This window comes from Salvelinus sp. IW2-2015, linkage group LG33 (assembly GCF_002910315.2).
Source record: "Salvelinus sp. IW2-2015 linkage group LG33, ASM291031v2, whole genome shotgun sequence".
Lineage (NCBI taxonomy): Eukaryota > Metazoa > Chordata > Actinopteri > Salmoniformes > Salmonidae > Salvelinus > Salvelinus sp. IW2-2015.
The window spans coordinates 11643723-11670903 of record NC_036872.1 but is presented as its reverse complement, the minus strand read 5'-3'; the positions used below and the strand labels follow the sequence as shown (position 1 = coordinate 11670903).

The following is a 27181-nucleotide window of genomic DNA, read 5'->3' as shown; positions in this document are numbered from 1 at the left end:
CAATCAAAACAGTTTATTTTCTTGAAATATATTTTATTGTAATAGCATCAAACCAATAAATGCAATTAAGTAAAGCTCTACTTATGTGTTGTCCATTTCTATTGAACTATCCCGCAATTTATCAATGACATTGGGGTCATATATACCTAATACATTCTTTTAAAATACTTGGGAGGCTATCCAGGATAGTGGCAGCAATTTATGAGTCGTGACAATGTAATTCCTAGTCACGTGAAAGTCTGTGGTTTTTGGCTGATAAGCCAGTGCTACTTCACAAATACATGTGTAAATGTACATTTCAGCCAATGACTACAAAGGGCACAAAGATTGGAGGCCATTAACAGTAATTAAACAATACTTTTGAGGAACAAAGTATAAGGGCTTTGGAAAACCTATCGTTTTCATACAAATCTTACAATGTATTGTCACGAAACAGATGAACTAGCATGCTAATACTGTTGCACTCGCTAAGTATAGGTGTCTTAGGTCTAGTCAACTGGTCTCTAACCTAATTTAAGATGTGTATATATGTGAGAAATCAGTGTATGAGGACAGTGTTGTATGTACATGTACCCAGGAGACAGCAACCTTAGATCCAGGGCCAGCTCCCTCTGATTGTTCAAAGGGGTGATGAAAATAAATATATACAAAAAGGAAAAAACATGACCAACATTTTTTTCTAAACAAAGCCAAGGGTGCACATGGCTACCAAGACAAACCAGCAGCCTCACGGCTCTGCAAGCTGGCTCACTCTTGTTTCCAATCAGCACTTAACAAGGATCCACAAGACTTCCTGGCTGAGCACTTGAGCCAGGGAGCTGCTGCCTCCTGGGCATGAGGTGTGGAAGTGATTGGTAGTGTGCTTGTCTGTCCTAACACTAACCCCCCCATATCATAACAGTATAAAATTACATCAAACGAGAAAGTACAGTATATTTGCCCCCATTCTTGTATTGGGATAAAACCACTCTCCCTGTGGGATTTAAATCGTGTCATGCAACCATTTGAGCTGTAGTGAATAATGTGTCTCGGTTCAGAGCGCACCTTCCTGTAGTGGAGATAGGGAGAGGCCAGGATTTCTGCTGCTTGTTGTAAGGTAGGGGAGGCCAGGGGAGGCCAGGGGAGGGAGGAAAGACTTGGGGAGACAGCCAAGCTGCAGCTAGCACAGCCTCAAATACACATAGTGGTTGTCTGGTGATACAGTAGGTGGACAACAGGTGGTAGGCTTCATAAAGTCTCTTTATAAGCTGCCCAGTCAGTCCACAGTAAGTCAGCAGCCTATCTCTACTATCTAATACTGTTGATCTATGAGATGATCTGTCATCCTACTATCCACGTTCTCACACTGACAACACAATCTTGTTGTCTGGTCATATGATTTCTTACAGTAGTAAAACCCTTTAATCCTAGATTCAAAGGTTTATATCCAGTTTACAGTAATAACTACTGTCTAGTTATGTCTGTAAAAACAAAAAGTACACACACACACACACAAATATTATTGTAAAAAAACCTGAAGGTGTGATCAGCCACTCTCCAACAGAAAATTAAACTGAAATCTACGACAAACGTTGTGTTGCCTCTGTAAAACAGCCATTTCATAAACAGCAGATGATTCCTGACCCTGGGGCACTGTGGAGGAGGAACTGTCCTCCTAAAATACGCTTCCTGCCTTTTTGTGCGTGCTTGCGAGTACATATTTGAGTCTTTAATTCTGTGTGTGTGCGTGTGTGTGTCTATTTACACTATCTACTACTATTTGTGTATGAGAGAGGATGCATCTATTGTGTGTATCTGTTTGTGATATTCACTGTGCAATTCTTCTTTCTTCCCACCAGTGTATATGATACATGTGCCTTGGTGTCCAGTTCCATCAGCAGCCTGTAGAAACAGAAAAGTAACAAAACATGTATTATTCTATCATCATATTATTTATGTCTAATATAATACATGTTCCTTTCTTTGCAAAAAGGAAACTGCACAGAACATCTATAAATGGTTGAATCCTTACAGACTAGACCTCACAAAACCTTCAGTATTGTCCCAACACAGAACCTCTTGGGTGGATTGAATGTGTCTGTCTGTGTGCGTGTGCCTGTGTGTGTGCGTGCGAAACAGTCCCTCTGTGGGAGCAGGTGTTTGAGTGGATGATCGGCGGTAGTCGGATTGTCTAACTAATGAGGAGAATGAGGTTTCCTAATGTTCTGACAAACAAAGGGAACAGAGCAAAAAACATTCAACCTTTCTGATGATTAGACACATGGTGAAGTGACCTGGCCCACTTCAACGAGCCAAAGAGTGCTGCCCATATGTTTACATTACTCACACCTGATGCTATTACACGTAGTGAAAGTAATAGTCCAGTCAAAAATACTTTCAATCTGAAGAAAAGATACTAACTGAAGGGGATTCAATTACGACAGAATTGTCAGCAATGTGGCCTGGTTCCTTACTCTATGTGTGTTAGCCACGTTATCTTTAATAAACCAAGATAAATAACCCTAGAGTCAATTGACGCACCGGTGAGTCAATCTAGGTAACATCCCTATCTGATTTTTGTTGCATTGCCTGCGTCTCAATCCACCGCATCCGCCAATGTCGTACTTCTGCATTTGCAGTGAACGGTGGCAGAGCTAGAGCGGTGTTTCTCATCTGGTTACCGGTACTGGTTTTAAAAAATGAATGGAAGTATGACAATTGTTTTGTGACTACCCCAAATAAAGGGTTAAATATGAGTAAAAAACAAACTACACATATTTGCTGACCTTTCTTATATTTCCGAGATATAGGACAAACACATCAAAACCTTGTTTGTTATGATACATATTTTTTCCATTTATGAATGTGTTATTCAATGTGTTTCTCTGGGCTATAGTATTAAAGGCCAAATTCAATATTTTATCAAATAATTTTTTATATATATTTTTTTAATACCCAAAGGGGTCCTAAAATTCTAAATCAAATAGCTAAATGATCCATAGTATGACCATCTTAAAACAATTCCATATGTCAGCTTAGAACCCCCTCCTCCCCCCTCCCCCCCAACAGTTTACATGCTGACCAGACCGCGCATGTTGATTTTGTCCACCTAAACCAGACACGATCAGGACACGCAAGTTGAAATGTCAAAACTAACTCTGAACCAACTATATTATTTTGGGGACAGGTTGAAATGCATTAAACATTTATGGCAATTTAGCTAGCTAGCTTGCTGTTGCTTGTTAATTTGTCCTGGGTTATAAACTTTGGGTTGTTATTTTACCTGAAATGTACAAGGTCCTCTACTCCAACAATTAATCCACAGATAAAAGGGTCAACTGATTTTGTTTCTAGTAATCTCTCCTCCTTCAGGCTTCTTCTTCTTTGGACTTTATATAGTGGTTGGCAACCAACTTTAAGGTGCATTACCACCACCAACTGGACTGGAGTGTAGACCTCAGTTCATCTTTCAATCACCCACGTGGGTTTATGCTCCTAAAAACCAATGATGAGATGGGAGAGGCGGGACTTGCAGCGGATCAAGCGTCACAAATAGAACCAAGTTCTATTTTAACGCCTGGCTACGCAGACGCTCGTTGACGCACGCGGGCAGTGTGGGTGAAATGACTGAATAACATGTACTGTATGTGTACATTTATTTTGCAAAGCACGCGACGCGAGCGGAGTAGTCAGCATGTTAGATTTTTAACAATTCTTAAGTCAGATTCACTGTCAAGGAAATTGTGAAATTACCTGAAGGCTTGAAAGCAGTCAGTTGAACCACCTGGTAAAGTAAAACAGACGTGTTGGAGATGGAGCAGAATTCTCAAATACACAATGAACCATTTAGGAGTGATCATAGGCCTAATAAGTGGATATGGTCTCTTTAGATGCATAATACCAAACATACCTGGTTTCCTGATGCTGGTTTCAAGGAGAAGCTCACAAAACTACTTTCTTTTCCATAACTCTCTGAAAGACAAAAAGGCAAAATCCCACCAGTTATTCTCCTGGTATTAATGGAATTCATGTCAGGTGGTGTAGAACACCTGAGTGTAATATCCAGACTGCATGACTCTACTAACCGCCTTGCACCACAACCCACCACTACCCAATCCTAACCCACCACAACCCACCACTACCCAATCCTAACCCACCACAACCCACCACTACCCAATCCTAACCCACCACAACCCACTACTACCCAATCCTAACCCAACCCACCACTACCCAATCCCAACCGACCCCAAGCCCCACCACTACCAATCCTAACACACCACAACCCACCACTACCCAATCCTAACCCACCCAACCCACCACACCACACACAACCCAATCCTAACCCAACCCACCACTACCCAATCCTAACCCAACCCAACCTGCTACTACCCAATCCTAACCCAACCCAACCCACCACTATCCAATCCTAACCAACGCCACCCCTACCCAATCCTAACCCAACCCATCACTACCCAATCCTAACCCAACCCACCACTACCCAATCCTAACCCAACCCACCACTACCCAATCCTAACCCAACCCACCACTACCTACCCAAACCCATCTAACCTGACCCAACCCACCACAGCCCATGCCTCCCTCCAGCCCCAGGCCCACCCACCCACCCTATTCTGCCTCTCCTACCGTTCTTGATGACCAGTGAGGTAGAGGTGGTGCTGCCGGGGCCTGAGGTCTCGCTGGTCTCTGGGCTGGAGGGACGGGGCAGACTGTGGGTCCACGACTGGGCCGGACCCCTCTGGGACGGCAGGAAGCTGATTGGCTGGGAACAGTTCTACAACCAATAAAAATGTGTGGAACTGTTTCGATGAAGCTGTCTGATTGTGTATTCAAAGCATGTGCATACTGAATTAGCATAGTGTTTTTCTCCAGTTGGAACATGAAAATGCTAGTAAGGATGTCGCTGTATGCTTTTTGGCTCACCGTGAAAGACAAGGCTTTCCTCTTCTCTTTGATCCTCTTTATGGCATTCCTCACCTTTAAGAAAAGCAGACAATACCCTCAATAGCTTGTACACCCACTGACGTATTTGGCAGCGTCAAGTGGTTGGCATGCCACAGATGGACAACTACATTCGGAGAGAAAGAAGCCTCGCTGAAAGAGTTCTTTGAAAACCTACCTCACTATTGTAAACCGCATACACCAAGAATATGTACAGGCCCTGCAGAAAGGGAAGGACAGACAATAAGATATTACCCATGGCTGTAGACTACCTACAATATGTGCTTTATCCTGGCTTTAGTGAGTTAGACAACTTGTTGATGAGGCTGTGTAGCTAGAAGTTCCTGATTGTACGATGATGACCAACTTTTTCCTGCTTGGTGAGAACAGTGGGTTGTTTCTATAAGTTTATTTCTGCTCTGAGGAAGACTGAGGTCTATCTCCTCTCCCCTCTCTTCTGGATGAAACCTCAGTAAATCTAAATGAACTAGCAGCTCTTTGAGGGGTACTCCGGGGCCAGTGGCCAGCTCATTCACATGAATTAACAACCATGCTTGAAGTTCCTGAGAGAAAGAGAAAGAGAGAAAGCCAGGAACACAGAGAGGGAGAGAGAGATAGCGAAAGAGAGAGAGAGGCAGAGAGAGAGAGAGGAATAGAGGGGAAGTCCAGAGTACCTCCAGCTGATTTACAGGGCTTATCAAGGGGTATGATGGGAAGGGAGGTGGAGGTAAATCTGGTGATGGGTCAGCCTGGAGAACCCCGGAGCCCTGCCCTGTCCTTCAAAGGCCCACTCTGAGCCACCCTCTCCCCCACACAAACGCATACGCGCACTCACTCACTCACACACGCACGCCACACCACACCCACCACTCCACTGGACCTGCTGCAGCCCAACTCCGCTTATCTACATCAAGCCCACCTCCCTCCTCTCTGTGTCTCTCTCACTCTCAGTTTCTCTTGAAACCATTACATACAATGATCTTTCTATGGGTGCTTTGCTCACCTGAAAAGCATTGAGAGCAATGAAGACATACGCCACCACCATGGAGAGGTGCACCAGGACTCCACACAGCCAGGTCAGGCCCAGCACTGGCAGTAGAATAAGGACTGGTCGTGTCACAGCCCTACAGAAGTCAGACTGTCAGTATAGTGAAAACACCCACACTCACGCACCAACCCATATGAACACACACACTGACGTACGCAAACCTGCACCCTTATATTAAGTGAAAATCCTGCATAACTGCACACAATGAAATGGTTTGGAAAACCACAGCTATACTTGATTTGATTCGATTCAATTTAAATTCAGTATACATTTTTCAAAATGTCACATTATAATGTTAATATTATGTACATGAGTGTATAAAACATTAGGAACACCTGCTCTTTCCATGACATAGACTGACCAGGTGACTCCAAGAGAAAACTATGATCCCTTATTGATGTCACTTGTTAAATTCACTTCAATCAGTGTAGATGAAGGGGAGGAGACAGATGAAAGAAGGATTTTGAAGCCTTGCGACAATTGAGTCATGGATTGTGTTGTGTGCCATTCAGAGGGTGAATCGGCAAGGCAAACGATTTAAGTGCCTTTGAACGGGGTATGGTAGTAGGTGCCAATCGCACCGGTTTGAGTGTGTCAAGATCTGCAATGCTGCTGGGTTTTTCACACTCAACAGTTTCCCGTGTGTATCAAGAATGGTCCACCACTCAAAGGACATCCTGCCCACTTGGCACAGCTGTGGGAAGCATTGGAGTCAACATGGGCCAGCATCCCTGTAGAACTCTTTCAACACCTTGTAGAGTCCATGCCCCGGCGACTTGAGGCTGTTCTGAGGGCAAAAGGGGGTGCAACTCAATATGAGGAGGGTGTTCCTAATATTTTGTCCACTCACTGTATATGCTCTGATTTGGAAGTTAGGACTTTAAATGTTTTTTCCCTTCTATAAATTCCTCTCAAGCAGTGTAAGAGACATTTTGTCCTGCTTAAAGGACAGGTATTATTATTTTACCAAATATGTATTTTGGAAGTAAAGGGCATGTTATAGAGTCCAGATAAATGTTTTGGGTATTTAAAAAAAAATGTATTTGGCTGTTTTTGGAGCCTTTGATCATGTTTTCTCTGTGCCCCTGCAACTGCAGAACGAGCATGAGAAAGTCTATTGCTGGTGTCTGGAAAACGTCGCGAAAACGATGCGTGCACTTCAATGGGGCAAAAGGCTGTGTGCTATTGGGATTTTGCATGGCCAGATAGCTCGCAAAAATGACAAGAATCTTCCATGTGGAGAATCGTAGGTGGCTCATTTCAGGTAGATTTATCTTGTTCTTGACACCATGTAATACTTTGAGGTGTTTTGACTGATGTTACATCTATGCTAATATGGCTCAAATTCACTAGCTAGCTAACCAACAACTGTAACAATGTATTTGAGAGACAACAAGTGCTCATTGTGCAAATATTTGTATGTTTTGTCAGAGAAAAAATATAGTTTACATGTTGTCAACAATCTAATAGTTACTAAACAACCAACCTGTCTATAACATACCATTTGCATCCAAAATACAGATTTGGTAAAAAAAAAGTGAACCTGTCCTTTAATATCAAAAGAAATGCAACAAAAAGCATAATACACAGAGGACCTTCGATGGCATTGGAGCACAAACATTCCCATCATGTATTCATCCTCACATAGCCAGAAAGGTTCACAGGGCACTGCAGCCGTGCTCTTCCTTCTTTACAATCATCCCTTTAATCTGTTATATGCTTATACGGGAAATAACTTTAATGTTGCCTTGTGAGGTTGTTTGTTCAAACTGCAATTGCTGTCGTCTTGCTGCACAGGTGCCAGGAGATCGAGTTCACACTGAACTGTGTCTACAAGGTCAAAGTGAGCAGTTCCTCTTCTTTTCTTTTCAATTTAGTCTTCCTTCTAATGTTGTGACATCATCACATTCTTACAGGGAACAGATAGACTGCAGAGGGGGCAGAGATGACTTGCTTACTCCTTCACTCTCTTTACAAGGAAATGAAGAGGTGATGATTGAAAATAAATATCTCAATGAAATACTGTCTTGGTGTTCATAGATGTGCAGTGTGCACAATATCATTGTTTTATTTGTCTTGTCTCTGCATGTAGGCAGCTATATATGAGTATAGCATGTTTAGACCCTGTCTATATTGGGACAGGACTGAACCCTTTGCCCTGGTCCCTGTTTAGAGTCCACATTGACCAGACAATGAGCTCAGTGAAAAGCATACAGACCAACAAACACCCACACAGACTCTCTCTCTCTCTCTCTCTAGGACCAGGTGGTAGGCTGATAAGACCCATACAACTCCCACTACTTCAAACTCAAACTACCTCATTCTCACACAGTCACCGTCTCTCTGCTCAGTTTGTCGGTGTGGATCTGTCACTTGTGGATTTGAAAACCTCCTATTCCATTGCGCTTCAAAGGAAACTTATTCTGACTCACCCCTCAAGACACATTTAGTGTTTACTGGAGTTGTCTCATTGTATCTCACACATATAAAGCATACCGTGAAAAGCCACCAAGGGTTGGATGTTGGGGTCGAGTCAGGCTTGAAATACAATGTATGATTCCTACGTTTTCATGACACGTGTGTTTGTGAGTGAGAGAGCAGGAGAGTCAGGGAAAGAGAGGACAAGTGAGTGGATGAAAGAGATGATAAGATAGAGTATGGGAGAGTGGATGAGTGTCAATGAGAGAGTGGATGAGAGAGAGAGAGAACAGAGAGAGAGGGAAAGAGATACACTACATGGCCAAAAGTATGTGGACACACTTTCAAATTAGTGAATTAGGCTATTTCAGCCACACCCGTTGCTGACAGGTGTAGACAATATAGCACACAGCCATGCAATCTCCATAGACAAACATTGGCAGTAGAATGGCCCCTACTGAAGAGCTCAGTGATTTTTAACGTGGCACCATTATAGGATGCTACCTTTCCAACAAGTCAGTTCGTCAAATATCTGCCTTGCTAGACAACTGTAAGTGCTGTTATTGTGAAGTGGAAACGTCTAGGAGCAACAACGGCTCAGCCGCGAAGTGGTAGGCCACACAAGCTCACAGAACGGGACCGCCAAGTGCTAAAGCGTGTAGAGTGTAAAAATCGTCTGTCCTCGGTTGCAACACTCACTACTGAGTTCCAAACTGCCTTTGGAAGCAACGTCAGCACAAGAACTGTTCATCGGGAGCTTCATGAAATGGTTTCCATGGCTGAGCAGCCGCACACAAGCCTAAGATTACCATGCGTAATGCCAAGCGTCGGCTGGAGTGGTATAAAGCTCGCCGCCATTCGACTCTGGAGCAGTGTTCTCTGGAGTGATGAATCACTATTCACCATCTGGCAGTCTGAAGGACAAATCTAGGTTTGGCGGATGTCAGGAGAATGCTACCTGCCCCAATGCATAGTGCCAACTGTAAAGTTTGTTGGAGGAGGAATAATGGTCTGGGGCTTTTTTTATGTTTCGGGCTAGGACCCTTAGTCCTAGTGAAAGGAAATGTTAACTCTACAGCATACAGTGACATTCTAGACAATTCTGTGCTTCCAACTTTGTGGTAACAGTTTGGGGAAGGCCTTTTCCTATTTCAGCATGACAATGCCCCCGTGCACAAAGCGAGGTCCATACAGAAATGGTTTGTCGAGATCGGTGTGGATGAACTTGACTGGCATGCACAGAGCCCTGACCTCAACCCCATCGAACACCTTTGGGATGAATTGGAACGCCAACTGCGAGCCAGGCCTAATCGCCAAACATCAGTGCCTGACCTCACTAGTGCTCTTGTGGCTGAATGGAAGCAAGTGTCCACAGCAATGTCTAGTGGAAAGCCTTCCCAGAAAAGTGGAGGCTGTTACAGCAGCAAAGGCAGGACCAACTCCATATTAATGCCCATGATTAGGTATCCACATACTTTTGGCCATGTAGTGTAGTGTACAGTATATACATATATATAGTTGAAGTCGGAAGTTTACATACACTTAGGTTGGAGTCATTAAAACTCGCTTTTTAACCACTCCACAAAGTTCTTGTTAACAAACTATACTTTTGCAAGTCGGTTAGGACATCTACTTTGTGCATGACATAAGTAACTTTCCCAACAATTGTTTACAGACAGATTATTTCACTTATCATTCACTGTATCACAATTCCAGTGGGTCAGAAGTTTACATACACTAAGTTGACTGTGCCTTTAAACAGCTTGGAAAATTTCAGAAAATTATGTCATGGCTTTAGAAGCTTCTGATAGGCTAATTGACATAATTTGAGTCAATTGGAGGTGTACCTGTGGATGTATTTCAAGGCCTACCTTCAAACTCAGTGCCTCTTTGCTTGAGATCATGGGAAAATCAAAAGAAATCAGCCAAGACCTCAGAAATAAATTGTAGACCCCCACAAGTCTGGTTCATCCTTGGGAGCAATTTCCAAACGCCTGAAAGTGCCATGTTCATCTGTACAAACAATAGAACGCAAGTATAAACACCATGGGACCACCCCGCCGCCATTCCACTCAGGAAGGAGACGCGTTCTGTCTCCTAGAGATGAACGTACTTTGGTGCGAAAAGTGCAAATCAATCCCAGAACAACAGCTAAAGGACCTTGTGAAGATCCTGGAGGAAACAGGTACAAAAGTATCTATATCCACAGTAAAACGAGTTCTATATCGACATAACCTGAAAGGTCGCTCAGCAAGGAAGAAGCCACTGCTCCAAAACCGCCATAAGAAAGTCAGACTACGGTTTGCAACTGCACTTGGGGACTAAGATCGTACTTTTTGCCCTCTGGTCTGATGAAACAAAAATAGAACTGTTTGGCCATAATGATCAACATTACGTTTGGAGGAAAAAGGGGGAGGCTTGCAAGCCGAAGAACACCATCCCAACCGTGAAGCACAGGGGTGGCAGCATCATGTTGTGGTGGTGCTTTGCTGCAGGAGTGACTTGTGCACTTCCCAAAATAGATGGCATCATGAGGAAGGGAAATTATGTCGATATATTGAAGCAACATCTCAAGACATCAGTCAGGAAGTTAAAGCTTGGTGGCAAATGGATCTTCCAAATGGACAATGACACCAAGCATACTTCCAAATTTGTGGCAAAATGGCTTAAGGACAACAAAGTCAAGCTATTGGAGTGGCCGTCACAAAGCGCTGACCTCAATCCTACAGAAAATGTGTGGGCAGAACTGAAAAAGCGTGTGCGAGCAAGGCCTACAAACCTGACTCAGTTACACCAGCTCTGTCAGGAGAAATGGGACAAAATTCACCCAACTTATTGTGAGAAGCTTGTGGAAGGCTACCCGAAACGTTTGACCCAAGTTAAACAATTTAAAGGCAATGCTACCAAATACTAATTGAGTGGATGTAAACTTCTGACCCACTGGGAATGTGATGAAAGAAAAAAAGCTGAAATAAATCATTCTCTCTACTATTATTCTGACATTTCACATTCTTAAAATAAAGTGGTGATCCTAACTGATCTAAGACAGGGAATTTTTACTAGGATTAAATGTCAGGAATTGTGAAAAACTGAGTTTAAATGTATTTGGCTAAGGTGTACGTAAACTTCCGACTTCAACTGTGTGTATATATATATATATATATATATATCTATATATATATATATATATGTATATATATCGAGGGAGAGCGAGAGAGAAAGAATGGGCTATAGTGTGGTGACTCACCAGGTCAGGTCGAAGGTGTGGAGTTTAGATGCTGAACTGGGAGTGTGCTTCTTTACGCGACGACGAGCGCTGGACACCGTCACCATGACAACACGGCACAGCACCACTGCATTGACCTAGGAGTACACAACGACACAGAACAACCGATGAACATGCCATATTGTTGCTCTATGACACATGTATGACACATTAGTAAACATCACATGCAAGCACACACACACACACAGAAACACACACACACAGGCACGCACACACAGGCACGCACACAGTAAATAAGTGAAGTGAAGCTACATACGGCCAAGATTAAAAGAACAGGTCCCACAAAAGCCCAAATCATATCAGTCTCCACATTGAGCCAGCAGTGGCTGTCTGCTTTGTACTTGTCCAGGGATATCGTCAAGGTTACACCAACAATCACAACAGGCAGACCTGCAAAAATAACACAATATTTATTGCTTTTAATTCAACAGGTCTCTTATATTCATACAACACATGCATGTCTTTAGTGAAGAGAGTTTACATTGCTGTGGTACAGGGCCAGGGTCTACAGAAGACACCAACTGTCCATTCCCCAGCCATTCTATTTAGTCTGAACAGGTGAACACCTCAGACAGCTGGCTGGTATATCTGGGCATCTTAGAAAACATCATCATGAGTGTGTTAAGCTTTTTGAATGCACACACTCTTCCAACGGGGTCAGTAGCAACACAACCTTTGGTCTAGATGAGTGGTGTTCCAGACAGCACCGTGTTCTTACCAAACAATACTTCTATGTACTATAGAATATAGGCCAAGGTCTTATGTGAGTGGATGAGTCCTGTGTGGAACGTATGGGAACATTGTACAGTATCATTTAATAATAAATAAATAAATATCTAAGCAGAGTGTTACCCCAGCCAATGCCGTAGTACATCTTCATCCTGCGGTCTTCGCTGATGTTGACAGACACCACCTTACTCCACAGCAGCAGCCCCTCCACCAGCATCCAGGAGAAGGAGGCCATGAAGAAGAGGTGCAGCAGGGCTGTCACCAGCAGACATGCACCCTAGTGGACAGGAGGGACATGGCATTGACATGGTTCCCATCGCCATAGATACCTGTCCCCCACTTACTCTTACATGGTGGCACGGGCTCAAAAACAATAGAAAGTAATGCACATATAGTACTATAATCCAGAAAAGAGAATGGAGTCCTATCATACATTCAACGACATAAGCAGGTAAAAGCCTACAGTATCCTGGATCACTGACAAAACTGAACCTGTGCCCTCTTCTAGTCCATAGTACCCATGACCATATACAGAGAGTGAGAGGTTTAAAGACAGACACAGCCATGTAAAGAGTCCCACCTCGTTAGCAGAGGCCCAGTCACTGCACATCAGTAGCAGCTCAGCTATCCCCAGAGCCACGATCAGGTTCTTGTGGACAGTGGTGCGGTCAGACTGAGGAACTCTGCCCCCACATCACACCAGGCCAGACAGGGGAGAGGGACACAGAGAGATGATCAAGGTCAGACCAACATACAGACAAACTGACTGTGAGTCAGTCATTATACAGTCATAGGAAACACAGCAGCAATTTGTCTGCTCAGCATGGTAAAGAGAAGTGACAGAGTGAATCATTGAAACAGAAAGATGTATTGTAGCCTCCACAAGCTAGTAGATTCTTCGCTGGAGCAGGGCACCACTCACCCCAAAGCGAAGAAGAGGATGAAGGTGAAGAGTAAGCCACACAGGGACACTCCACAGCCGATGAACGTCATGACCTGGAGGGCTCTCTCATTCTCTGGACTCCTCTGACACACAGACACACATGGGTAGGTATTTATCAGAGATTAGAAACTGGGTGGTTCGAGCCCTGAATACTGATTGGCTGACAGCCGTGGTATACCACGGGTATGACGTAACATTTTTTTTTTTTACTGCTCTGATTAAGTTGGTAACCAGCAGTGTGGGGAAAGTACTGCGTCGTGTGTAAGAACAGCCCTTAGCCATGGTAAATTGGCCATATACCACACCCCCTCGGGCCTTATTGCTTAACTATAAAACATGTTGTTTGGATCCTGGATGCTGATTGGTTGATATGCGGGAGTTGTGGGACAACAAATCCCAAAAAATACCATAACGTGTTAATGTCATATCTCCACTGTCCACAAAACAGGCAGGAAATTCATAAACTATTTTTCCATGCTACTATTTGGTTTGCAACAGTTGGGGGTTGTATAAACCTACATGTCTGCCTCTACGACCTGTTCAACAATGTATCCTTTTACAAATGCAATCTCTCCCGTGCCAGAAAAGAAGAGGAACGCACTGGCTGTCACCAACCACCACCAGGACCATGGACAGTTCTTCCACTCATGTGCCATCAACGGAAATGTCACTATTAACATCACCAACTAGCTTGGTTAGCTCAGCTAGTGGCCTATTGGATATTTATTAAATCATTATTTATTGAAGTTCTTCCCTCTCATCATCATTGAATCTCTGCTAGCTAGCTACATGTCAATAATTTGTTTAGCATAGCAACATTGAATGAATAGAATGATTAGAATTAACGACTGGGTCAAAACATGAGAAAATAACTAACGACCAGTCCGCTTGTGTAGCAACTTCACAATGCAAAAACGAATTTACTCTTTAAAAGAATGTTTTTTTATAAATTTATTTTTAACCCCTTTTTCTCCCCAATTAGTAGCTACAGTCTCCCCTAAACCGGACAACGCTGGGCCAATTGTGCTCCGCCTCATGGGTCTCCCAGTCGCGGCCGGCTGCGACACAGCCCGGGATCGAACCCGGGTCTGTAGTGATGCCTCTAGCACTGCCTTAGACCACGGTGCCACCGAGAGGCCTTTATTTAAAACATTTAATTAATAACCGTTTTATAAAAGCGCTAATGCCCTCGCACCTGGGAATTATCGTGTGACAATTCCCTCCAAGACCTGTGTTCAACTTTTTGGCATGTAGAACGGTTTCCAAATCGTTTATCAAAATATTAACTAAATATTTTCATTAAAAACATTATTTTAAAGAGTAAATTATTTTTTGCATTGTAAAGTTTCTTCCCAAGAGGGCTGGTCGTTAGTTATTTTCCCATGTTTTGACTCACTCAGAACAGCCCTTGTCGGGAGTTGTCACATAATAATTATCGGGTTCTCAGGCATGATTACTGAACTATACAGACTATACGTGTCTGTTGACTATTCTCTATTGTACTATTTCACAATGTGGAATGTGAGGAATTGTGGAGGGTAGAATGGACCTTTACCTGGACTTCATAGACTTGCAGCAGCAGGGCAAAGTTGGTGGTGTGGTTGCAGAAGCAGACAGTGGAGTCGTAGTGTTTAGAGATGACCTCACAGCCTTTAGTAGACCACCACCCACCTGCCTCTGGCCTAGAGGGGGACAACAGTTTCATAACAATGTATGGTAACCATTACACTAATAAATATGATTTCTATAGATGTAAGCGGGTTACTGTTTTTTGTCATGAATGTTGTTCTGGAGGCAGCTCTGCAGAGTGGTCACGAGCAGCCACAGCCACAAGTCATACAATCTGATTTTAACCCTAACCTTAACCACACTGCTAACCCTAATCTTAAATTAAATCCAAAAAGCACATTTATACAATAAAGCCAATTTTGACTTTGCAGCTGGCCCTCTAGAGGAAATCGCTTAGTTCTGCCTCCAGGACAAGACTCATCCCAATAAACGTCAACCTGCTGGACGTAATGAGAATTTGCTGTCATTATACTCACATCAGATCAAAGTCCCAGAATGCACAGACTGGGTCATACACGGTCCCTGCAGAATTCTAAAGCAATCGATGGAAAAGGACAATTTCACACTTATGGTAAAGGACAGGCTTATGAAGGAGAACAAGGGGGATATTCAGTATCATATTCTCTGTGGAAGAGGCAGAGGTATATAGTGCATAGAGGAGTATAGTCCATGTGAGTGTGAGACAATGAGGTCTTTACTTGAGCTCTGTGTTGGAGCTGGAAGTGCACAGCCATGCTGACAGGCTGTCCGTCCCCCAGGACTGTAGTAGAGATGACAGAGGAGCCCAGGATGGTGCCCAGGTACCTGACACACATAGCACAGCACAGGCCATAAGGTGGCAGTCACACATAAGACTGGATATCAACACTGGATCATGCTCGGTAGGCACTAATGGGAAAAAAAGACTTAATAGAAAATGAAAATGAATGTTCTTAATGGACTGATTCAAATCTACAATCATTCATGAAAAAACGACTCGCCCTGTTTCAAATGACTCCTCCTTATTGCGTGCCTACTGAATGTGACCTTGGTCTGAAAAAAGTTCTCATCTTCCATACCTCTGGATGCCATCGGTGACGATGGGAATCATGGTGATGTTCTCCCCCGCGTTGAAAAGAGGCCGCAGGGAACTGTACCACGTGTTGACCACAGTCACCTTCTGGAAGCCTGCTCATACAACATCAACATCAACATCAATATCTCCACGAACCAAACTAAGTGTCTCTCTCTTCTAAGAACACTAGACAGCTTAGCAATGCAGCAGTAAGTGGAAACACAGATGAACGTTATGTCTCACAATAGCCAGTTAGTATAGATTGTAATGAGTAGTTGACTAAAGTCAAGGCCTTGGGAGTGCAAATGGATGAATACATACTATCTGTATTAGTACATATCCCACTGGGCATGAACTGGGTGAATCGATGTTGTTTCAACGTCATTTGTCAACTTATTGTGACGTGGAATCTTCGTAGAAAATACATGACATTTAAAAAAGTAATCATCGTAAACTGTTGTTTTGAGGGTGACATTTCAACCAAATTTCAACATAGACAAACCTTGTATAAAATATGTTGAATTTGTACCTTTCAATCGTTGTCAGATCTTCAACATTATATTTGCTATCAAAAAATAAAAGAATTGTCTGGGCAGCACCTCCTACTGGAGAATTGATCTATCTACCGATCCAGGGTTTAAACCAAGCCACCCCTACCTTGTCACAACACAAGTGACTGGCTCAAACGCATTAAGAAGGAAAGACATTCCACAAATTAACTTTTAGCAAGGCACACCTTTTAATTGAAATGCATTCCAGGTGACTACCTCATGAAGCTGGTTGAGAGAATGCCAAGAGTGTGCAAAGCTGTGATCAAGGCAAAGGGTGGCTACTTTGAAGAATCTCAAATATAAAATACATTTTGATATTTAACACTTTCTAGGTTACTACATGATTCCATATGTGTTGTTTCATAGTTTTGATGTATTCACTATTATTCTACAATGCCTAAAATAATAATAATTCTTGAATAAGTAGGTGTGTCCAAACTTTTGACTGCTACTTTATCTTCTGCTTGGATAGCTCCATCTGTGCCACTGACGTGGTCTGACTTTAATTCCACTTTGTAATCAAATGAATAATTGATAGGTTGTATTCACGTCTCCATCCCAACCAACATCGAAGTTAAAGACTAGGACTAAATCAAACCTTATTTAAAGTGCATTTTATGTTTGATATGATTTAGTTCTTTAACTTCGATTTTTGGTTGAGATGGAGTCGAAATTTCAACATACCCATTATTAATTTGTAGACGAACTGGAATTAAAGCCAGTGGCACAGATGGAACTATCCAAGCAGAATATAAATATCCTTCAAAATGTTGATATTTGGTTGCGTTGACAACCAAACACAATTCAAAATCACTTTTGAAATAAAATAAATTACCTATTAACTTGTTGACAACCAGTTTTTACATTGACAAAAAGAATCCGATCCTTAAGAGGTTTAAATGTTGATATTAGGTTAGGTTGTCAACCAAACACAATTCAATATTACTTTTGTAATACAGTAAATAGCCTATTTTACAAACTAAAGTAATATTCAACCTTAAAATGAGTAACACATCCATGGCCACATTTTGAAGTTACTGTAACTATAAATGTCTTCTTATGTAATCATATAAAGTGTGGATGTTCAAGATAACATGGATAGGTTGTCGCAGGTCTGTGGATATCTTCACAATTGCTGCAATAATCTGTGGAGAATCTCGAAAGGCATTGATCACTTGCACCATGTACTTTTAATGTAATCTCAAATGCAATCTAGGTCATTTAGTTTTGCTATTAGATGAATCACAGTGATGACACATTAATCTGTTATATAAATAAACAAAATATCTGACATTGTATTCCCATTTGAACTTTGCTGTGATTTTACATGGTTGAAAGCACAGTGACAGACATTTGGGTGACAAGTAACCCAATAATCTGACATTGTTTTTCCATTGCATTTTGGTTGTGCTTTTAGATGGTTGAAAGCATGGTGATAACACACTGGAAATGTAACTAACTTTACGTTTTAGTTTTGAATGTTTTAGTTTTGAATGTAGGTTGTAATCTCATTGATCAACATCTCAACCAAAAATTACCCAATTATCCATATTGAAATGACACGGTGTGCCCAGTGGGATGTGCCTATAAAACAGTGCTTGATAAATGTGTTGTATTTCAAATAAAATCCTTCTTCACTAGGTGTTTACTGTTGGAATGCATGGTTGAGACTGTAAAGCACTAGTGCAGATGAGATACGGACATTACAGCACTCTCAGGGTTGTCTCTCACCGTTGTCATGGAGATTCTGCATGTTCTGCGTGGGGACTGAGATACAGTCTATGTTGGTGACGCTCTCTACGTCTGGACCACAGAACTTAGGCCCGCTCGATCCCTCTCCCAGACTCTGCTGCTGAACCTCCAGTTCTGAATCACATAAAGACATATTCTCAGTGGAATGAACAGAATACTATAGTAAGAGGAATGGTTGTAGTAACAACAGCACATCCTACAAAAAGTGCTAATGAGTAAACATGGAAAGGACAGAAAGGCCTGGACACTAAATGTTCCTATTTGCTATCAACCATCTGGGACCTGATGAAGAGCCACTGTGGATAGGAATGTTGTCATTAAAGGTGTGGTGTATGGCCAATATACCATGGCTAAGGCCTGTATCCATAACAACAGCCCTTGGCCGTGGTATACTGGCCACATACCACACCTCCTCGGGCCTTATTGCTTAATTCTATGGTCGGTCCGCTCTTTCAGCCTTTCAGCAGCTCACAGAACACACTAACATTCTAGAGAATGCACTGTACTCTACTAAGTGACTCACTGATGTTGGACCTGTGGATAAGTAGATGGTCCGTTTCCGTCATCAGCTGAGTGCTCAGACTGGTCACCATGCGGTCAATGCTCTTGACCACAGCCATCGGTCCAGTCACCACCTGGGCACAGGGTGGGGATAAGGGAATGGGGTTTAATCATGGAGATATACTAGTCATTGGTAGGGCCAGGAGTTTCACCTGACCACGTGATCTAACCAGAATATTAAGCCCATAACTAGGACCCAGAGTTTGGTCAGGTGGTCAGGAGACTCCTGGCTGTGGTTATTGGATAGAGCAGAGACTGTGGGTGAAGCATTGCTATGTGGATGTTTCAGTCCTCTAGCTGCTCTAATACATTCAGCCTGGCTGTGCTGTACTGCTGTGACCTTGGAGGGTAGAAAGGCCTGGGGGAGGGGAGGTGGGTGAAATGGGGGAGGCAAAATCTCTGCAACAATATGAATGCTTATCATATGCCTAGCACTAGGATACATAGACTTGCAATACTTGCGGTTTATATGAAGTATAATGTTAGACATGTCTGAGTAATTGTTTTGGATGTGATATGTTAACCATAATAGCACAACACACTCCACTGTGCTCCTTTAAAGAACATTCAACAAAGACAATAATGGATATTATCTTCAAAATTTAAACATTTAAACATGACCAGAGATCATAATAGTCTGTGAAAAAGTGCTGCTTACAATATACAAATTAGACCTGTTTATTGTCATGACAGATTTTGATGCAATCTAGAGCAGATTAAATGTAGTGTATCTGCGATGAAGTTTGATCAAGATTCAACCCTATGTGCTCTGCACAAGTACACTTATCTAGCCAAGCGTAAGCATTCATTTGATAGTTTCTCATTCACAGTATCCACTTGATCTTACTGCCCTCTAGTGGAGATATGCTCAAATAATACTGCCATACTCCGTATGATGTCATGTTTCATGTTTTGTGTGGACCTCAGGAAGAGTAGCTGCTGCTTTTGCAACAGCTAATGGGGATCCTAATTAAATACCAAATACCAAATACTACAGTAGTCATGTTTATGTTCCCAACACCTTGGCGGCACTACCTCCACCGGATCCCAGACAATGTTTTAGCCTCTCTGGTACCTGATGTAAGAAGGGCTTTATAAATACATTTGAATAATTGATTGGTACCTGTTTGATGGCCTGCCACTTGGGGGCGTTGTCCTGGCTGATGATGCTGTCAGCCACAGTGATAAAAGTGTGGCTGAGCTCCCCGGCGCTGATGGTGGCAAGGCTGTCGTTGCCTTCCGCGGCCGTGTCTGTGGGCACGTCTGCAGCCCGCGCTAGCAGCTGGACCAGGGACAGCATGTCCTCTGGCTGCAGCCCCTCCCTGGTGTCCTCCAGGGCCTGCCTGGACAAGTTGAGCAGACTGGACGCCTGACCCCAGCTCATCTGGATCCCTGGCTGCCCCCCCATCACACCCTCCACGCCCTAATACACACACACAGATGCACGCAGGGACGCACGCATCCACACATACACAGCAGAGGATGGAGAGGAAATCCAAAACAGGGTTCAAGAATATTGAACTCACTGACAGAACAACGTTTATTGCTGTGTCAAGTTGAGTAGGTTAGAGATAAATCGTAAATGTCCTAATCCAGGCAACCAATGATTTATAGTAATCAGTCTTTACCTGCTTTCCATTGGAGATCTGCATGAGGTGGTGCATGAAGGGACTAGGATGGGAGCGCTGAGACTCACTCAACTCCTTCATCTTGACATAGCGCTCTGTAAGAAACAGTCGTGTCAGAGACAGTCCCTGGTTCCTCTCTGATGTTTGGTGACGGTAGTTACTAGCATTGTACAAAGTCACAAATATTAATGTTCAGTCAGTTTCCCTAATGTGATGCAAAATGAATTTCACTAGTCTGTTCAGAAATAGACAACTTATGGGTGTACAGTAAAGAGCCATGTAGTACTGTGATAGCCATGTTCGTTACAGTATGTAAGTGATGGTCTGGTCGTAGGTAGTGGCAGTCTAGGTAGTGGTTGACTCACCCCTGCTGGTCCTGCAGATGAAGGGCAGTGTGGTGGAGCAGTCTGCAGAGTCATACAGGGGGAGCTGTTGGCTAGACCAGCCCTCCAGAGTCCTGCAGCCTTGCATCTCCCTCTGCCTGTGGACCGCTGCTCACGCACACACACGCACACACACACACGCACACACAGAGACACACACACACAGCATGAGACAGCTCCAATGACTACATAATCTGTTTATGTTCTAGTAAAGTTAATGGGAATACATATTTAAATGAATTGCTTGCATCAAGTGAGCTTTTGATTTTGTGACACATCTGTTTAATCATTAGTCCTCTAAGTATTTGGTTAAATTCAGCATGCTGTAGCCAAACATAACTTTGTTGATATCGATAGCAATTTATAAGTGTAATACCATTATGCTTTCATATTCAACATATTCAACAACCTTTGAAAACGTAGACAATTCCTTCCAATTGATTTGACCGTGTTTTTACTGAGAATGCATGCCGGCTAAAAGATCCTCCATTATGAGTCAGTTCACTTGTTACACACAGCAATGAAATCCATTATTTTCCATGGCGGTTAAACATTTGACTGGTTTTCACTATTGAGTAGAGCTCCATTCTCTTCGTAAAGCAGACCTCAAACTTGCGCGAATTCCCCTCCCTCTGCCCTCCACACGGCCTTTATTTTTTTATTTTTTTATTTCACCTTTATTTAACCAGGTAGGCAAGTTGAGAACAAGTTCTCATTTACAATTGCGACCTGGCCAAGATAAAGCAAAGCAGTTCGACACATACAACAACACAGAGTTACACATGGAGTAAAACAAACATACAGTTAATAATACAGTAGAAAAATAAGTCTATATCCAATGTGAGCAAATGAGGTGGAATAAGGGAGGTAAAGGCAAAAAAAGGGCATGGTGGCGAAGTAAATACAATATAGCAAGTAAAACACTGGAATGGTAGATTTGCAGTGAAAGAATGTGCAAAGTAGAGGGAAATAATGGGGTGCAAAGTAACAAAATAAATAAATAAATAAATAAATACGGTAGGGGAAGAGGTAGTTGTTTGGGCTAAATTATAGATGGGCTATGTACAGGTGCAGTAATCTGTGAGCTGCTCTGACAGCTGGTGCTTAAAGCTAGTGAGGGAGATAAGTGTTTCCAGTTTCAGAGATTTTTGTAGTTCGTTTCAGTCATAGGCAGCAGAGAACTGGAAGGAGGGGCGGCCAAAGGAGGAATTTGTTTTGGGGGTGACCAGAGAGATATACCTGCTGGAGAGCGTGCTACAGATGGGTGCTGCTATGGTGACCAGCGAGCTGAGATAAGGGGGGACTTTAGCTAGCAGGGTCTTGTAGATGACCTGGAGCCAGTGGGTTTGGCGACGAGTATGAAGCGAGGGCCAGCCAACGAGAGCGTACAGGTCGCAGTGGTGGGTAGTATATGGGGCTTTGGTGACAAAAAGGATGGCACTGTGATAGACTGCATCCAATTTATTGAGTAGGATATTGTAGGCTATTTTGTAAATTACATCGCCGAAGTCGAGCATCGGTAGGATGGTCAGTTTTACAAGGTATGTTTGGCAGCATGAGTGAAGGATGCTTTGTTGCGAAATAGGAAGCCAATTCTAGATTTAACTTTGGATTGGAGATGTTTGATGTGAACCAGGCTAACCAGTTTCCTCTCCCCCATGTATCTCTCTCAGACAGACATACTGGATGTGTTAAGGTAGACAGCCACTGGGTTAACTGGCCTCTTTCGAGGTAGATCACCCAGAAGGATTCAAACAACCAACTGATGGGAGACTGGGAACAACCACCACTGCCTCAGTATTGGATTAGTAATAGAAACAGATTGGTCTGGAAGAAGGGCTTTAGGTTTGCCATAGAAAGTCCTATAGAGGACGTACCATAAGATCATTAAAATGCTATGTGAAAGAATCAAAAGACCAACATTCTGATCAATACCTGCAGGAGGCAACCCAAATAACGTGAGCTGAATTTTATGTGTGAACAAATCCTTCATAAATGGGATGTACCTCAATGGGAGCAAGAGACCACAAAGGGCCAGGTGAAACAATATGGCTGACAGTAAGTTTTGGCAAAGATTCAACTAAGATGACAATTCAACCAAAACTGAAAATATATCAACCTGGAATCAAAGGATCAACCAATAGAAAGGAGCCGATCAGATCATAGCTAGATTTGATGTAGGGGTATCTCAATGCTGTGTGACTGTAGGTGCAATCTCACCTGGGCAGAACAGCATGGCTGGCACCTCTCCAACCACTGGGTGACGTGTCATATTATCTATACTCCAGGTAAAGATAGCATCCTGGGTCAAAGATGAGCAGCCATTCAGGGCACGGAACTGCCTCTGCTCCAAGGCTGTGTCCCAGACATTCAGATCTGTGATATTCCCTACAAAGGGCTCGGTGAAGTTCCCTCCAAACGAGTCCTGATCCTGCCCCAGGATAAGTATGCCATCTCCATGTATGTCCCTGGGGGTGTCAGACCCGGAGCCCATGTCCCCCCTCTCCCCGTCCACATAGATGGCCCAGTGGCCATCAGTCTTGCGCCAGGTGACACAGAGGTGGTGCCAGGCCCCATCGTTGGGGAAGGATGCCTTGTAGGGGCGGTGCTGCCCATGAACAATGAGCGCCAGCAGGATGCGTCCTGCCCCGTCCAACTGCCCGCGCAGCTGGAACTCGTTGGTGAAGACGGCCGCGGCGTAGGAGTACATGGTGGACACCTGGTACCACTGGGGGTCCCACTGCACGCGGACACACACGCTCACCGCTGGCAGGGCCGGGAACGTCATGTTGACACGGCCGTAGCCCTCCTGGGAGTCCCTGGGGAAGTTCAGGGCTTGGAACAACACATCTAAACAGGTAGAGACAGAAGGGGATCACTTTCAACGCTAACCCTAACCCTAAGCCTAAGCCTAAACCTAACCCTAACCCTAACCCTAAGCCTAACCCACAACACCCAAGTACAGATCATCATGCAATATGGCATCAGGACATACATACGTAAGATCTTAATTTGAGCCAGTTTTCTACAGCAGGAAAACAATCCTGCAGCAATAGGAAATGTGAATTATTATATGGATTATAATTAATGGACATTTTTGTAGGGGTTGATACATTTTTTCATTAGGGCAAATCAAGTCTGACATTTCAAAGTGGAAATGACAAACTTTAGAAGCCTTTTAAAAATAAAATACACTATAAGTTTGCGTTTCCTGCTGTGAAGGACAATTCTCAGCAACAAAAGAGTGATCAAATTATGATCCTACATCTGTAGGTGTTTAAATGGCTAAACTCACACTGTTTGGCAAGGGCCAGAGACCTGCTGGTTGGCCTGTTGGGGTCTCTGACCCACACGGGTCCTTGCAGGCCTGCCTGCCTGATGAGCTCCAGGGTTCCCTCCTCGTCTTCAGGCTGGCCCAGGGTGGTGAGGGAGCTGAACTGTCCCCTGCAGAAGCTCCCTGCCTGGGAGAGGGCCAGGGACACATTGACCAGCTGGAACACCCAGTCTGATGTTTGATGGACCAGGCGCAGACTGCTGCCCTCTGTCAATATGACACCAGGAACACACAACCACAAATAGGCATGGATCAGTCCACATGTGGATATTATACTTTACAGAAACACTTCTATCATCTCTTTGAGCAAATCTCTATGGAAACAACACGGAATAGCCTTGGTATACAAAAGAGTTTCAAGCATCGTGCATCAGATTGTGATTGGCAGTTCCAGAACTCACCATCTGAGCCCCTCTCTCCTCTGTCTAGCCCTGGCTGAGTTGGCTCACATTCACACAGCACCTACCATAGAGGAAACATTTACACTGCTTTATTCTGTTGGCTATGGCATAGACATGTAATATCCTTGATATTTATTTATCCAATAATCTCAAAATAGAAACAAACAGAATAATCAGTCAAATGAATAGTTGTGTTAAGCCTATCAAACGTATCAGGTCTACCAACGAAAGCATGAATTTCTCAAATAAAACACTGAACATTTGAACTTTTTTCTCTCTCCAGTTGATTTCCTAGTTTACATAAGAAAGGAATAGACATTACCACTACGCAACAGAGCAGAACCAGAGTCAGCAGGGTTCCAGTCATCTCTACTTCTCTATGTTCCACAGCTGGAAGAAAACACAATGCTTAACTGGCCTCTGCGTTTCAGGGAACATTTAGGTTTACTTCAATGGATCATACTGTAGTCTCTTTTCATATCAAAGACAAATTCAGCTCTGTTCAACAATAAAATGTCTAACAAAGCGAAAACACATACTGTGTGGTTAAACAATATTTGAAAGATGATAGATAGTATACTATATTTTTGGTATATTTCTAAGAGAACTATGTCAAATAAAATAGCTGTATGCTACTCCTTATCTAACACATATGAACGGTACCTCAGACCCAGACTGCAACATGTGATGAGTAACTGGGCTTACTGTAGACTCAGGCTGCTCTTGCTCCAGTTCTTACTGCTCAGTGTTACTCCAAGGCTGCTGTAACTCTCCTTACGTCCTGATGACCACTACTCCCATGTACTGTGTGTCCTCTGACATATGCCCAGTCCATTCATCCAGTGTCCAGCTCCAGTCTCCAGCATGTGCTGGCTAACTGGCCTCTGTGGAGAAGCCACTGCCATACATGGTGAGGAGCGTCTGTCTGTTGCTGCCAGCCAGGAGGTACAAATCACAGCCTTTCTGTCCAACAGTCCACCTCTGCCTCCAGCCAGCCTTCTCCCCCCTCTCCTTCCACCTTCCTCAGCACCCATGAATCAGAAGCACACTTTGTCATGCAAATCAGGCCATAAAAAAAAAGATCCCTACTAACGCAAGCAGTGTCAAGCGTTTGGCACAGAGAGTTCATCAAGACCAGCAGGGTGGCAGACATTTCAGCACCCCTCCTATTAATGTATTCTACTGCTGCTGAGTTCCTTTAAGTTGACTGTATACATATGGTATCAGTACATTAGTCAAGGAGATGCCATTTCACTACAGATGATAATAAATGCAACCAAAGTAAATGATTGGGCATCGTCTATTTCAGGTAGTTTGTTCCATATGTAGAACATACTTAGTATGGACTGTCTGTTCGGGAGGATCGCTCGTGTACCCCTAAGCGCGCGCACACGCACGCGCACACACACGCACGCACGCACGCACGCACGCACGCACGCACGCACGCACGCACGCACGCACCGCACGCACGCACGCAACACACACCACACCACACACAACACACACACACACACACACACACACACACACACACACACACACACACACACACACACACACACGTGGAAGACAAAGAGCTGCATTATTTATTCCCCCGCGCTCCAACTAACCCACAGTCTGAAAGCCACACCACAGACCCAGATCCACAAAGCCTGTTGCTGCTGCATCAAGATGGCCAACTCTCCCCTCCCTTTATCTGCTGTCTGAACAGAAGCCGGCTGCCTCCCCTCATCCAGACCATACACACTGGTTTGACCACGTAACCATCTTTTGCAAGTTAGCATTTGGAACAATTTAAATAGATGCATGTCTCTCAGATGTTTTGACGGGTTGAAGATGTGCAACGGGCTACGTCTTGCACCTTCAGATTGTTTAAAATTCCTCAGTTCATTGCAGAAAATGTATTGTCTGCGTTGCCTATTAATCATCTCAACAGGCTTCATGAAGAGTATACATTAGGTTCTAAGTACGTGTCTCTGTCCACCTTCTGTGAAAACAGTATAAGCCCTGTGTTGCTGACTCACTGCAGTAAAACACATTAGAGGTTGAGGCATAAAACGTAACTAGCACCTGTTCGCTCTATACACTGAGCTGACAAAAAGAATGGGTATAGTTGTTTCCTCTGCTTCAGGATGGCAGCAAAGGACACACAAGCAAATACTTGAAACTCATGATGATGTTTACTGGAGTATTGACGGCTCATGTCATTTGACTTTTCAAAAGAAGTTGTACGTTTAACATGGGGGTTAAAGTTTATGAATCAACCCCATTGTTATGTTTGAGAGAGGTAGAGAAGGGATTTGTTTTGTGTGTTGGTGTGAAATGGGCATGAATTCAGGAAAGGTCTCTGTATGCATAGGACATTTTAAATCCCCATTCAAAAACATATTGATTGATGGTTTAATTAACTAACTGACAACACTCCGGGTTGCAATCCTTATTAAACAAACTAGTTATTGTCAGGGGTTTCTGCCCTAAGTTCATACAAGAGACCACAGGAAACTTCTTTGATCAGAGGTTAGTTTGTTTAATAAGGAATGCAAGCCGGATTGCAACCCGGAGTATACACTTACAGTAATTTTCAAG

The 27181-nt window shown here is 43.4% G+C and overlaps 1 protein-coding gene across 3 annotated transcripts; it reads right to left on the bottom strand.

Annotated features, from left to right (window-relative positions):
- Positions 1-12: 12 nt before the first annotated feature.
- Positions 13-25616, bottom strand: LOC111958034 (adhesion G protein-coupled receptor D2-like). 3 transcript variants are annotated; one of them, XM_023979201.2, is made up of 26 exons: positions 25259-25616; positions 24918-24985; positions 24596-24656; positions 24156-24401; positions 23081-23710; positions 20843-20968; positions 20478-20572; positions 19973-20272; positions 18812-18923; positions 18268-18402; positions 15990-16098; positions 15630-15735; positions 15408-15463; positions 14918-15044; positions 13342-13445; positions 13000-13102; positions 12543-12696; positions 11947-12080; positions 11652-11767; positions 5942-6062; positions 5117-5158; positions 4921-4974; positions 4624-4759; positions 3890-3951; positions 3733-3763; positions 13-1881 (listed from the first exon to the last, which is right to left on the bottom strand). In XM_023979201.2, the coding sequence occupies exons 2-26, from the start codon at positions 24960-24962 to the stop codon at positions 1874-1876; spliced, it is 3213 nt and encodes a 1070-aa protein (XP_023834969.1). In that variant the 5' UTR covers positions 24963-24985; positions 25259-25616; the 3' UTR covers positions 13-1873. The 3 variants fall into 3 exon arrangements, with proteins under 3 accessions (XP_023834969.1, XP_023834967.1, XP_023834968.1); XM_023979199.2 differs by having other exon boundaries at positions 4624-4771; positions 25259-25615; XM_023979200.2 differs by having other exon boundaries at positions 4624-4771; positions 25301-25615.
- Between the last annotated feature and the right edge of the window lie 1565 nt (positions 25617-27181).